Source organism: Herpailurus yagouaroundi, unplaced genomic scaffold (genome assembly GCF_014898765.1).
Source record: "Herpailurus yagouaroundi ecotype Mexico unplaced genomic scaffold, PumYag 100, whole genome shotgun sequence".
Lineage (NCBI taxonomy): Eukaryota > Metazoa > Chordata > Mammalia > Carnivora > Felidae > Herpailurus > Herpailurus yagouaroundi.
Genome location: NW_024412391.1, coordinates 22,571,153 through 22,586,490, shown reverse-complemented (window position 1 = coordinate 22,586,490; position 15,338 = coordinate 22,571,153). Strand labels below are relative to the sequence as shown.

The 15,338-nt window shown below is 39.7% G+C and overlaps 3 protein-coding genes across 19 annotated transcripts in view; all 3 read right to left on the bottom strand.

The window, feature by feature from the left end:
• Positions 1-15,338, bottom strand: part of CADPS2 (calcium dependent secretion activator 2) — a 555,001-nt gene that overhangs the window by 374,212 nt on the left and 165,451 nt on the right. The window lies entirely within an intron of this gene.
• On the bottom strand, positions 6,032-7,941 carry RNF133 (ring finger protein 133). The gene has a single exon (XM_040472119.1). The coding sequence runs from the start codon at positions 7,373-7,375 to the stop codon at positions 6,239-6,241; it is 1,137 nt and encodes a 378-aa protein (XP_040328053.1). The 5' UTR covers positions 7,376-7,941; the 3' UTR covers positions 6,032-6,238.
• RNF148 (ring finger protein 148) lies at positions 10,094-11,433 on the bottom strand. Its single transcript, XM_040472120.1, has one exon. The coding sequence runs from the start codon at positions 11,167-11,169 to the stop codon at positions 10,240-10,242; it is 930 nt and encodes a 309-aa protein (XP_040328054.1). The 5' UTR covers positions 11,170-11,433; the 3' UTR covers positions 10,094-10,239.

The window sequence follows — 15,338 nt, the reverse complement described above, 5'->3', positions numbered from 1 at the left end:
CTGTGGGTCTAAGTTTTATCATCTAAAGAATGAGCATACCTCAGAGTTATCGTTAGGGTTAAAGGAGTGTCTGCCTGATAAACGCATGGAACAGCATCCCATCATACTGAAACGGTTATTATCACCACACTACCATCCTAACCACCACTTTTTGAGAGAGAAAGCCATATAGCACTTCCATGGGAATACCATAAAATCAAGGAATCCAAAACAGCAGTATTAAATTTTACATTGGTAAATTACCACTAATATACAAGTCAATGGTGGGTCGTTTTGTTAGTAAATCACCACAATTGACTACTTTGCACAGATCCTTTCTTTTGCTATGTTCTCATTTAATTCCTACAGACCTATTATTTTCAGCTGTGTAGTGAACATTATTGTAAGTTATGTGGGCTCCTCAAATCCAGCACATTCAAAATGTGAACTCTTCTTCTGCCCCAAAGCTTGATTCACCTATTTTCTACTCCAATGAATAGCACCATTATCACCTAGTGCCCCAGACGGAAATATAGGAGTCATCCTTGACCCTTCCTCTACTCCTGCTGACCCTAACCCTTCTATTCTTTATTCAGGGTGTTGCTAAACTGAAGATGAAAGTTATGGGTATAAAGGCAAGTTCTGAAATCAGTACCAACTTGGTCATTAAAAAATCAGATCAAAAATACAAATCAGCAAATGAAATCAAAGCACATGTTATCTTGAAGGTGAATTCTCTTACTCAATTTCACCTATTATTGCTTTTGTTTACACTTTCTTTTTATCACTCCTAGATTCTTACAACAACCTTCAGAATTCCTGGTCTTCAAGTTCCTTAATCAAAATTCTACATGATACTAACTTCTTTAGAAAACACTGTTGTTAAAACAGACTCTTAACTATACAGAACTGAGGGTTGCTAGAGGTTTGGAGTCTGGGATGGGTTAAATGGATGATGGGGATTAAGGAAGGTACTTGTGATGAGTACTGGGTATTTTAAGTGATAAATTACTAAATTTTACACCTGAAATATTATACCATGTTATCTGGAATTTAAATACTTGAAAAAGAAAAAAACAGATTAACACTCCATGATCTGAGGAGCCTAGGTGGCCCAGCTGGTTAGGCGTCTGACTCTTGATTTCAGCTCAGGTCATGATCACGGGGTTGTGGGATGGAGCCCTGAGTAGGGCTCATGGCTGAGTGTGGAGCCTGCTTGGGATTCTCTCTACCCCTCTCGTGCACTCACTCTCTGAAAAAATAATAATCCACGATATATCAACATTCTTAAATTCTTACATGATTATTTTACTGCCTGAATTACCAACAATATATTTCTTTGGTGGGGGGAACCACACTGCTGCTCACATCCTTCCCTCCATTAAAATGTGCTTCTTCCCAAATGATAGAGAAGGAAATAACATTTGAAATGGAGCTAAGTGTTCTTGCTTCTCTAGCTGAAATCCATTCCTTCATATTCCCAGAGGCCTTTATCAATTGCTCTTCATGAAATATCACCCTTCATGACTTGCTAGATTTCCACCTCAGTATTTTGAGTAAAGTGAAAACAAGTCAATAAGAAGTAAGCAGAAGGTGAAACAAGGAACTTGATTAACGTAAAGGCTCTCTGAGAAAGCCCTACGGTAGTGGTTCTCGATCTTGTCTGTTTATTGCAATCAACTGGGTAACTAAAAAAAATTCTGAAGCCAGAGTCCAAAGCACAAGTGCTGGGTGCAGTCTGGACATGGAGAATTTTAAGAGCCTTCAACAGGATTCTGATGTGTAGCCAAGGTCAAGAAGCACTGCTCCATGAGAAACAAAAGAGGGACTTAAGAGAATAAAGAATTTTAAAATTTTTTTATATTTATTTTTGAGACAGAGTGAGTGAGCGTGCACATGCACGAGCCAACAGGGGAGGGAGACACAGAATCTGAAGCAGGGCCCAGGCTCTGAGGGGTCAGCACAGAGTCCAATCCAATGCAGGGTTTGAACTCACAAACTCAGATCATGATGTGAGCCAAAGTAGGATGCTTAACCAACTGAGCCACCTAGGCACCCTGAGAATAAAGAATTTTTAAATTTTTTCTGTTTATTTTTGAGACAGAGGGAGACAGCACGTGAGCGGGGAGGGGCAGAGAGAGAGGGAGACACAGAATCTGAAACAGGCTCCAGGCTCTGAGCTGTCAGCACAGAGCTTGATGCAGGGCTCAAACCCACAAACTGTGAGATCATGACCTAAGTTGAAGTCGGACGCTCAACCAAATGAGCCACCCAGGTGCCCTGAGAATAAAGAATTTTTAAACAGAACTAAGTATCTGGTAAAAATCAGTAGAGATGACTCAGACAACCAATGGTCCTGGAAAAAAGTTTAGAAGGCAAGGAATTCAGTGGCATGTGGTAGAACAAAACAAATGGCTGATAGTTGGTTCTAGGCTGCAAGCTGGAAAAGAGATGGGCTGAAAAACAATGGGTATAGGAAACCATAGAATGAGAACAAAGCAAGCAAGGGGTGGAAAGGAAAAGTCAAGTGAATTCAAAGAGGTAATTCTGAAAAAGATGCTCTTAGTTGAGTCATTTTCAATAATGACAGAAGCTGATGGCGGCGACAATGGTGTGTTGTAGAACTGGGAGATGAACACTACAGGTGTAGAGAAGTTTTGAAATCAAGATTACGCTGGTCGTCAACAATGAGGAAAGTTCATGTCAGCAGCTGAAGTCCTCGAACTCTATCTCAGAGGTCTAAGATGACAGCACAACTATGAAGACTTATAGGTAGAATATCTACAAATAAGGCAGGTTTCTGTGGAGGGACTGTGATGAGGAGCTTTAACACCTGTGCACAGGGAGCAGCTAATCTCAAGTGCATTATTCCCTCCTTTTCTAAAAAAAAAGTACTTGCAGTTTATAAAAACAGGTATTTTTAAGATATTTCTTTTGGTAACTGCAGTAACTCACAATCCGTATTCTTCATCAGTAAGCACCAAACACTTAAAAATGCACCAAACACAAAGCCAAATAAATTCTAAAAGACGGAAACTGGTGCCCATAGAAAATGATGGAGTAAGAACATGGAGTCGCCATTACTCTTCACACAGTAGCCAGGAGTGAATGTTTTTTTCTTTTGTTTTTTTTTACATCAGTGCTTCTCTAAATTCTGATCCTTTCCTTGATTCCTGTGTGCTACTTCAAAAACCTGAAAGTCTGTAGGAGAAAACATTAACTGTACACAAAACTTAAATACCATCAGAAACACCAGCTCTCAAGCTAAGCCTTTTAAAGTACACATACTATTGTAAATAGTATGGTTGGCCAACACTTCTCTACAGCGCAACTACATTAAAGTATTTCTATAGCAAGAGACAGGGTTATAGTTTAGTGTGTCTTGTCATACAAGGAAATGTATAGATAAAATCACCTATTGCATCACCCAATCAGTGGTCAAGTTCAACCAAGTGGTTAAGGCCACTTTCGGTTTAGTAAATAATTAAACCTAATATATCCCAGTAATGAAACAAAGAAGTTGCATTTTTATAAGGAACATCAAACCCCCCTATTAGAGGTGGGTGTGGGGAATCAACTACCAGGGAATGCAAAAGTATGTACGAAGAAACACAAGGGAAATGTATCATGACGCTGGTATTAGGAGCAAGACAGTTCCTATCATGGTCCCATGCCATTGTGACAAAATACGTTTACCTCACTAAGAGAAAATGAGGTAGCCCACAAAATAGGTAAAAATTTACTACAACGAATAATACCTTAAATTTGACACAGCAGCCTTATTTCCAGGTTCTAGCTATTAAACTCAGCAAAAGTGGTTTAACTGATCTGTTTACAACATTCTAAAGACAAAAATTAACTTTTGTTCGGACATAAGAAAGAGAAAGCACTTAGTCCTCTGCCTACTACATGGTAGACAACTCAGCAATAACAGCTTCCAAGCTCACTGACCTTTCCTTCCCCAACACAAATACAGTTCTAACACCTTTTAAAGGGTATCCACCGAAAATTCTCAGATCAAGACAATAAGCCCACAGTGCGTTAAATGTCCATCATTAATGAGACACTGAATTATGAAAGTAAATATATGTTAATTTTGTACACATGATAAGTCATGTTTACGGTTGACAGTGATGAACCAAAAGGAAAAACCAAGGAGGCACAGGAAGGACTGAAAGAGAACACAATGGCAGTTAGTGTGAAAAGCAAATTTAAATGCTAGGTCTATCGTGGAACATGTAACCCATATTTAATTTGCCAGGAGGACACACAGCTGTAATGATTCTAGAACCTAGGTTCGGGGGCTGCCAAGATGCATTCACTTCCATAGTTCCAATGATTCTCTTGGGCAACCAGTGGAAGTCACCCTTGCCACTCCATGAGCTGCCAGCCCTAGAGACCGAGATGCCAACAGTGGCCAGTCTGAGAAAGACAACTCATCCTGGATTTAGCAACAGATTCTAGTAGGAGTGGCTTTTAAATGATCTTCAGTCTCCTGTCTTTTTAAAGTGATCCTTGGTACCTCAAACAAATTTACTCTCCCAGGTAAAAGCAAAAAGATCTGCCAAACAGTGTTTCTGTGAAATCCTCCACAGTATCGGTGCTCTGCAGTTCTTTCAAAAACCAGTTCCTTTGATTAACTGAATCAAACCTCTCCCCGGTTAGGTGTAAGAGCCTGTGTAAAGGTGCCTGGGTGACTCAGTCGGTTAAGCATCCAGCTCTTGATTTCGGCTCAGATCATGATCTCAGACTCCTGAGATCAAGTCCTTCGTCTGGCTCCATGCCCGGAATGGAGCCTGCTTACGATTCTCCCTGCCCCTCCATCCCTCCCCCAATAGCACACTCACTCTCGAAAATAAAAAGAAGCATGTGTGTACCAAGTCAAGTTTCACCCCTCTACCTGGTCATCTTGGACACATTTTGCTGTGTTCCGATTCTCCCTGGCCTTCAATGATTGTTTCTCCCTCCTTTAAATAGTCTGACTTGGTGTTGCAGTTAGAATCAACTGTTGCCCTTCCACTGGCTTCTGAACTCCAGGGTTGTCAGCACTGAACTCAAGAAAGTTCCTAACAGATCTCTCTCCAGTGTTGCCAAGAACAAAAAACCCCACTCTCTTAGTGTTGCACAAGAACTAAAAACCCACTGTCAGGCCGGGAAGAGTTCAAAGCTCCTTGTTAGAACTATATATGTTAAGTTGAAATAATGGATTCTGAGCTGAGAATCAGTTTTCTATTTTGTCAAGGTAATTTAGGATGAAAATTGTCAGGACTAAGTTCCCCTTATTTTGTATGATTGGGATAAACTACCCAGGTTTTCATATTAATATATATTTATGTTACAGAAAAAAAAATACTTATTACTCATCCTTTCACTCAAAACTATGAGTGTCCAGCATTCTGCTAGATCCTGAAAATACAGTGAACAAAATAAACACAAATGCTGTCGTAAGAACATCTACATTGTGATACTTAACTGAAAATAATCTAGCACGTTTTAAATCTTTAATGACAAAACATACTTAGTAAGCTGAAATACATAGGAAATAAATACACCCTAATAAACACCACAGGAATTCTTGACCATTTAAATCTTTCCACAAATCATGAACATGTAATACTTTTCAGCAATATTGGGCACTGAATTATTTGCTGTTCACTGAAAAGTGCTAGTGTTTTACTTTTAAAATTACTATCACCATGCATATGCAGAGCCCATCAAAATGTACTAACAGCTTGAAAAGAACTTCTTGTCAAGGGTGAGAGTAATAAAATTCTGTACAGCAAAATTTTCATGCTAAGAATGAAAAACCACAGCACACATTGACTTCAAAAGTAGTATATTGTACTATAAATATAATATCAAAAATATTACTCTTTCTAGTACATAATTTATGGTTCCCAAACTTAATTGATGGCTTCTGTATGAGGAACATGCGAATATATGAACAATTTTCTTATCAAAATGGAGCCCAGAATACGTACAAACATTTAGGGGGGAAAGTTCATTCTTGATTTTAACATGCATGTGTACAAATAGACATATATACTCAATAGACATGGACAAAAAGTTACATTTAGCAAAGGCAAAAAGGTAAACAAAAAAATCCTGCTAGGCCCTTTTTCTGCTTGACAAACAATGCAGAAAGTTACCAAAGTAACAAGAGGACACAAAAACCACACTTCAAACAGACAAACTGCTTGTCAGTATTAGGACTTGAGTTGACAAACAGGTTTAATCCACTTGCTCAAAGGTCATGCTGTCAAGGTAAAGGATGAACATCTTCCACGACTGAAGTAGGCTGGCTGTCATTCTGAGGGGGCAGTGGCACCTCCCCCGCTTCCAAAGGGGTCACTTTGTCAGATCCTCTCACAGGAGGAAGTTCACTGTCTGTCTCTTCTTCATCAGGGGACAGGGCATCGGACAATTCATTTGACATGAGAACTTGCAAAGATTCTGTTCCATCTTCAACATCCACCTGAATACCCAAAGCTTCAAGAATGTCACGTTTGCACATGGGGCACGTCCCATGGGCCAGAATCCAGGGGTCAATGCAACTCTTGTGGAAAAAGTGTTTACAAGTGAGAATACGAACTGTATCGTTAGGCTTATAGAGTTCAAAGCAAACTACGCAGCTATCTCCATTTGGACTGATTTCCTCATCCCCCTCTTTCAGAACCCGAAGCTGCAGCTGGCCAAAGGCTTTCTTGAGATCAGTTGTTAACCGCTGCCATCTCCGGTTCTGAATCCTTGCTATCCAAAGTCTCCGAATACGATAAAAGATGAAATATGCTAAAGCAGCAGTTGTGACAATCACAAAAGAGACAAAATAGTGATTCATCCAGATGATGTGTTTCCTCCCCACCTCAACTATGACTGTAACGTGAACTCCCTTCTGAATTAAATGCAAAATCTCCACGCCCTTGAGGTTACCAATCATCACCACGACGATGTCTTCAAATGCCTGATGAGACATGGGAAAAACCTGATTGCCAGTTCCTGGAAAGTTGTAGATGATCACTCCGCCGGCTCCCTTCTCAATGGCCACCTTAATTTTCTGCGTGAAGGTACAACCACCTCGTTCAACAAGTGCAAGCCAGGTCTCTGAGTTCTTCAATCTGCTGAAACTGGTACTGGGATTACATGCATTTTGAGTTTTTCCATCAGGTGGCACGATAACTCCTGCCACTCTCTTCAAAGTGGAGCTTCTTCCAAACACTCCCGTTTCCCCCAACTCTGACAACATCCGATTCCCAACATGAAACGAGATGTTCATGTAAGCAGTCCAGACAGCACTGGCTCTGCAACAATTCTGACTAAGAAGCCAAAGAAAACTGAATTTCATAAGCCAGGAAGAGGCAGTTTTGTTTCTGTAAGTGCTAATCTTGAGTGGATTCATCTCTCTCCCCACGTAGCGACTGAAGAACCAACCCAACAAAAAGATGTGGCTTCCACATCTGTGGGCAATCAGTCGAAAATAATAAAATGAGAAAAATCTTCAGGGTGAAAACAAGTTCCACGGTCTTCCGGCATGTTTTTGTAAGAAATTCTTAAAGAGGTCTTAGGAGGTTCAGATGTTTTATTAGAGAAAGGAAGAGAAACCCTTTAGATTGAAAAAGAAAAAAATCCCAGTCCCACTAATGTAACTCCAGATACTGTTTACAATTGGGTGATGTGATTATGACATAAAAGATAACACAGCCAATTAGATAAGAGCTTTGAATCTGCTGTCAACTTACTGACTTGAGAGTTTCAAATACTGTTATGGGTGATACCTAGGTTGTAAGATCAAGTCAATCCCTGAGCCACATATTAACAGGTATCACATTAAATCAGAAATATAAAATTCATACCACACACACACACACACACACACACACACACACACCTGAAAGCATATGCAAGAAAGCCACAGCATTATCACTCTTCTTCACAAATCGAGAAAACATGCAACAAAATGGCAAGTTTAAAATAATTAGGAATTAGCATGAAGAACAATTATGTGGTAAAAGCAATGAGCGTTACTACCATTTTTCACTCACGTGATCACAATAGATTTTTTATTTATCACATAAAGCACTGTACTAAGTTTATTTAACAACTGCTTGCTCAGATTCGTTGGTTTGATTTGGTTTTGATTTTTAAAAGGAGGGTATCCTTTTAGATTAGCCTCGCTTGTCTCACTCTTACGTTGCCTATCCATAGGGATGACAGCAGTAAAGAACTTTAATCTCTTTTCTCTGCAGACACTGACATCTGTTACTGATCTAACAATATTTTGAGGGAAGAGAGGAAGAGTATAAGGGGAAACAATTCTGTTTAGCAGTCTTCGCATCATTCATTTTAAACAAAAAGGCAACTATTGATTTTAATAAAACATCAAGGTCCCTCATTTAGATTAACACCAACAGCAGTGTTAAAGGTCACAGATGCTTTGAACAAAACATTTGCTAAAATCAAACATCCCTGATAGAAACTGCCCTTCCCCATCCCCACATACGCTATCAGTTCTGCCTATATTTTTGCTCCACTTCTATCACTGGCACAAAAGGACTTCATACCAAAGTGACTTGTGGACTAACAAACATGGACAGCCCCTGGTGTAGGGGCATACACTTTCATGAGGGTATCTCTCAGTGGTTCTTATCCACTGGCTAGGAAAGCAAGAATTTTTACCTTGAACACAAATGTCTGTCCTTACAACAAAGGATGCTGAGAGAAAGTTTTGGCTGGGTCTCACCAGGGCTAAGGGAGCTAGTTGTTCTTATGAAATGTGAGTCAACAAAACTTGAGGCAGGGAAGAAGAACAGGGTCCTACAGGCCCAACCCAAGCGGCATAAAAACAAATACTATTGAGTAAACTTCAGCTCCCAAGAGTGAATTTTCTTTTCCAAAGGCCACTAACCTGATTGTATTTCCATACAACCCACTCTTCAAAATGTGTAGTACATAGTGTGTACATCCATAAAGTGCCATCTAAGTTGATACCAATGGTGTAGCATTTCATCCAGAGAGATTTTAGTCAAACACAAAACCCAAATCTTTCAGCCTCTCCATTGTTACACAGAAGTATTTGTGTTTATCTACTCAGAATTTAAAAAAAAAATTTTTTTTCAACGTTTATTTATTTTGGGACAGAGAGAGACAGAGCATGAACGGGGGAGGGGCAGAGAGAGAGGGAGACACAGAATCGGAAACAGGCTCCAGGCTCTGAGCCATCAGCCCAGAGCCTGACGCGGGGCTCAAACTCACAGACCACGAGATCGTGACCTGGCTGAAGTCGGACGCTTAACCGACTGCGCCACCCAGGCACCCCTCTACTCAGAATTTTTAAAGGCAGCCGAACAAAATTTCAGCTCCACTCTAGAACTGTGTCAAAATGCCCAAGCAGAAACACACTCACCACCATTTTAAGAAAACAAAAGCACTTACTAAGGTTAATTCTAGAAGAGAAATCTGCTACCAGAGCTAATTCACTAGGCTAGGCTAACTAGGCTCTGACAAACAAAAGAGATATTTTTTTTGTGATGCTTTCCTTAAATGAGGTCTATAATAATTTAAAATATTTTAGTTACCTAACCAGAGGTGTTGTCATCCAAAGCAATTACTTAGAACTCATGATCTACCCAGTGCCTTTGGAAACCAGAGTTCCTATTGATTAACCATGGAGAATTAAATCAAGGTCTAATTATATAATGATTTTATTTTTTTAAGTAAGCTCTATTCCCAACTTGGGGCCTGAACTCACAACCCTGAGATTAAGAGTTGCATGCTCTATTGGCTGAGCCATCCAGGCGTCCCTATAATGAAATTTATTTAATAGAGATTTTAGGTATCAAAAACAGAGTGTTATGCTAAGTGAAATAAGTCATACAGAGAAAGACAGATACCATATGTTTTCACTCTTATGTGGATCCTGAGAAATTTAACAGAAGACCAAGACTATGGGGTAGGGGAAGAAAGAAACTTTAAAATATCATGCCTAATTCTCTACAGCCTCAACACCAAAATCATTTTAATTTGAAGATAAAACTAATTTGCTTTTAAACATATACTGATGTTCTTATTTGGATAAAGACAAAAAAGTCTAACAACTTAATAGAAAAACAAGTTCAAATAGCTGGCATGATATGGAGTTTTATTTTAAAAACGCAAGTTTCATCCTCTTCAGTGCTTAGGTAGAGAAGATGGAGTTTCTCTCTACATAAAGTACTACATGAAAATTCATTTAATTTTAACCTTTGGAAAGACTCAGTTACATCTTCAGAAGACTGTCTGGGTTGAAGTTTTCAGAATGTCACACTTGCACATGGGGCATGTCCTGTGTGCTAAAAGCCAGGGGTCAATGCACGTCTTATGGAAAAAATGTTTGCAAGTTAAAATACGTACTACATCTTGGGGTTTGTAGATGTCAAAGCAAACAACACAACTGTCTTCGTTTGGATCTAGTTCCTTATCCCCCTCCTTGAGCACTCGCAGTTGAAGCCGACCGATAGCTTTCTTCACATCTGCTTTCATCTGTCTTCGCCTCCTGGTGGAAGAATTGGGCACCCTAGGTCTCCAAGCACAGTACAAGAAAAGGTAGGCAACTGTGGCAGCCAGGAAGGTAAAGAGAGACATGACATAATGGCTCAGCCATGGCATGTGCATTCTTCCCACCTCAATGATGATCGTCACGTAGACTCCTTTCTGAATCAAATGCAAAAGTTCCATGCCTTTCAAGTTGCCTATCATTACCGCAACTATATTTTCCGTTCCCTGGTGAGACATGGGAAATACTTTGTTACCCGTACCTGGATAGTTATAGATGATCACCCCATTTGCTCCCTTCTCTGCTGCCACGTTGATTTTATGTGTAAAAGTACAGCCTCCCCGTTCAATGAGGGCCAACCAAGAGTCTGCCTGTTCAGGTCTGCTGAAGTTGGTCATAGGATTACAAGCATTCTGATTCCATCCTTCAGGAAGTACCGCCACACCAGACACCCTTTCCAAAGGAGAATGATTTCCGAACACTCCACTCTCTCCTAATTCAGATATAATCCGATTTCCCACCTGAAATGTTATATTCAGGTGGGCTGTCCAAATGGCTTTTCCTTTTGAGCCAGAAAGGCTAAGTAGTAGAAAGATGCTAAGCCTCAATAGTTGAGATGAAACAGAACTATGAGTTGAAGGAGTAATTCTAAGTAGGCTCATTCCTCCATTTGCCTCTTAACTGACAAACCAAAAACAAAACATCAGTTGTAAAAAAAAAAAAAAAAAATTAGCAAAGAACCTAACTTCAATTGTTGGCAGTAGATAATTAAAGCACATAAATGGAAAAAAGTCTGTGTTGATCAGAGGTATGTTCCTCCTTCCAGCATTTTTATTTTTGGTAGATTATCTTTCTTGTAATGAAACAGAACAAGAGTTGTTATTAGTACAATGTGATTTCAAGCAAATTATGACTTCCTCACGGGGATATTGTGACATCAGAGGTAGTTAAGCCAATCCAGGAGTTGATATTAGTGCACTGCATGCTGAAATTCTATTGGCCAAAAAACCACCAAGCAAGGACTCAATATAACAATTTGGATAAACTGTAAAGCAATAAACAGGCAAGTTTTTGTTTTTAAGCCCGGAGTTTCTTTCCTAGTTCTGGATAGAGTGAAAACTGCCTAATACCACTCTATATTCATTGTTTTTCTGTCTGTTAAGCAAAGTAGAAATCATTCATGTATTCGTGCATGTGGCTGGCCAGTCCCCAGTTCTCATGCATGGTTCCATGCTACCCAATATGCTAATCTACGGGCAGCAGGAACAAATCATTTCTACTCTCTTTCAAAATTAAATGCTTATCTCAGATTCAACATGAGGACAATAAACATGTTGTAAGCCTGATACATTGCCAACTCACAAGGCAAATTCAACTTTTCACTAAAATTGCTACTAAGAATCTATGTGCTAGGCAAACACTAAGCACGGATCATACATTGGAGGCAAAAACAGACAGGCACCTACTGTGTGGAGCTTACTATCTAGCGAGGACAGATTTATATATATGTATATATATATATACACTTATATTTATATATAAATTATATATAAATCTATATTATATAAATATATATGTTATATATTTGTTTTTGAGAAGAGAGTGCAAGCAGGGAAGGGGCAGAGAGAGAGGGAGACAGAATCTGAAGCAGGCTCTAGGCTGAGCTGATGCACAGAGCCAGGAGGCAGGGCTCAAACTCGTGAATGGTGAGATCATGACCTGAACCGAAGTCGGATGCTTAATCAACTGAGCCATTCAGGCACCCCTAGTGAGGACACATTTTAAACACACACACACAAACACGTAGCTGCAAGTTGATAGGGTCGCTGAAAGGAAAACACTCTATCCGAAGAATATAAAAAGGACACAAATTTGATTAGAGGTCGTCCAAGGCACTGCTCCCCAAGGAAGTGGTACTTAGTGCCACTAAGACTTGAAAGATAAATCAGAATTACCTAAGCTGAGAATAGTATTTCAGGCAGAGGAAATGGCAGTTTCAAGACCCTAACACAGGAAAGAACACAGCAAATGAAAGGATCTGAAGCAATGTGTGTTTGGCAAAACAGGAGAAGAGAGGGCAAAAGGTAATGAGGGAGGAAGGCAAACAGCGATCAGCGTGCAGGGTTGTAAATGTTACACCAGGATTTTGGATTAGGTCCCAAGGACAAAAGAAACACACCAAAGGGGTTGCAAGGTGGGGAGGTGGACTTATAAACATTTCAAGATATAGACACGTGATCAAGCACACTCTGGCTGTCTCATGCGGGGAGCGGGTTGGAGGAGAAGAGTGGTGAGGGGAGCTTAGGTAGACAGTGGCTTGGACTCCTGAAATAGTAGTAAACATGCAGAGGCACAGACAAGTCAGTCACTTCAAAGGTTGAATTAACAGATCTGGTAACTGGAAGGGTAGTAGCGGGTGGAGGAAAGGAGGACCACAATGGCCACAAATCACTGTTAGTTTATTGCTGCAAACCATGGCATCCTTAGTGCTTTAAAGATCTTTTAATGCTTATTTGCTTTAATTTTAAGTCTCACCTGAAGTCTGTTTCAAAGATTCAATAAACAGGCAACACTCAAACATTTATCATTTTCATTATATAGAACGTAGCCTAAGCCCCAGGCATACCGTAACGCCCTCGGGATACAAAAGGGACAAAAAAAAAAAATTTGAGGCATGTTGACAATTTTGCCGTTTTGACAAAAGCATTTAGTTGTACTCCTTGTAATATTTAATATTCACTTATAAAAATAAAATTGGAAACCATGAAACTTGTCTCATCATTCAGTTCACATCTGGACTATTATGAAGACACACAGAACGTGGACTCTTCCTAGCTTCAAATCATGTCAAGTGCTGGCCCATTAACGTTGACCAGGTGAAGCCTTACTAGGAAGACCATTTACATCATCACATTAGGTGCTGTAGGATTATTTAACATTTGGATTTTAAGAAGTAATTCTCTAAGTCATGGGACTAAAAGGCACAGAGTAAGCAACATAGTCAATCGTATTGTGACAGCATTGTAGGGTGACAGATAGCAGCTACCACACTTGTGGGCCTAACATCACGTATAAACTTGTCCAATCACTATGCATATACCTGAAAATACGTAACACTGTGTGTCAACTACACCTGGAAAACACACAACTTCAAACATGAATTCCTTCTTTCTATTAAAAAAAAAAATCACTAAGTTGTGGAGACCTAATGCACAGCCTGGTGACTACAGTAAAGAATGCTGTATACTCAACATTTGCCAACAAAGTAGATCTCAAGTGTCCTCATCACACACACAAATGGAAACTATGTGAGGGGATGGATAGGTTAACTAGTTTGTGATCGATTTCAAAACGTACACGTACCAAAGCATCACATTGTACACCTTACACATGTGTAATTTTTGTCCATTTGTCAATACCTCAGTAAATCTGGTTAAAAAATTCTAACTTTGTTTTGGTTTGCTAATTCTTAAGGGTAAACAGTTTAAACAGGAACTATATTCTGACTCAGTAACACATCTCAAATTCAAGGTCCTGTGGTTGAAAAATGATTTGAGAATTTTACCAATTCATTGTATTTTTCTCACTACAAGGTAAGGGGATTAAGGCAATGATAGAACTCGCTGGAGTCCCAGAATACACGCAACTATAAGAAACAACTGTTGGGGCGCCTGGGTGGCACAGTCGGTTAAGCGTCCGACTTCAGCCAGGTCACGATCTCACGGTCCGTGAGTTCGAGCCCCGCGTCAGGCTCTGGGCTGATGGCTCGGAGCCTGGAGCCTGTTTCCGATTCTGTGTCTCCCTCTCTCTCTGCCCCTCCCCCGTTCATGCTCTGTCTCTGTCTGTCCCATAAATAAATAAAAAACGTTGAAAAAAAAAATTAAAAAAAAAAAAAAAAAAGAAACAACTGTTTATCTCCAACACAGTGGTTTCCAAATAGGGGACAATTTTCCCTTCCAGGGGATATTTGGCTGCTCCTGAAGACATTTTCGACTGCCACGATGACAGAATACTATTGGCATGTACTGGTAGAGGCCAGGGATGCTTTTAAAAATTCCAAAGTGTACATGGATAGCCCAGTTAAATAATTATCTGGTCCAAAATGTCAATGCTGAGGCTAATAAACTAATAGAACAGGCTTGTGAGGAAGGAACCAACACAAAACTTATTTCTCCATGGGATATCTGAGCTCTTATCATAAATTAAGCTTTTATAATTGCCAATATATCAATAACGATCCCCTTTACTGGTGCTCTCCCACCAAAGGAAAAAGGTACAAACTGCCACGTGAGTAGGTAAACAACACAGCAGCTACAGGCTCTAAATTCCTTTTACCCAAAGGAATGATATTTAAATAATCATTAACCACAACAAACATGTAATACACACTATACACTGACAAGGGCTAGAGCCTGTATCACAAGGAACACAACACGGCCCCACTATTAAGGAGGTCATCATCTAGGTAGTAGAAAAGTGTTATGCACAAATCAGAAATAGGCATCTCTGTATCTTAACTTTCAGGTTCCACCTAAAATGTTAAGAAGGTTATAATTTTCATTACTCAAATTTCCAGAAATCTCCACCCTGATGACAGAAATAGCCAAATGCATTCACTCAGCATTGCCCACATAGTATCTGTAAGATACAGGCAATACTGAAGAAACTTTAATAAATGATTCCACAAGTCACAGTATCCAGGGCTATGATATTCGAGATCTCTAAGAATCCACAAAACACACTGGATTCACTTAAAGTTTGAAAACTATGTAAGTTTTCTGCCAGTAACTAAATGCATACTAGGATTTGGCAAGAACAGAATATTAAAAGG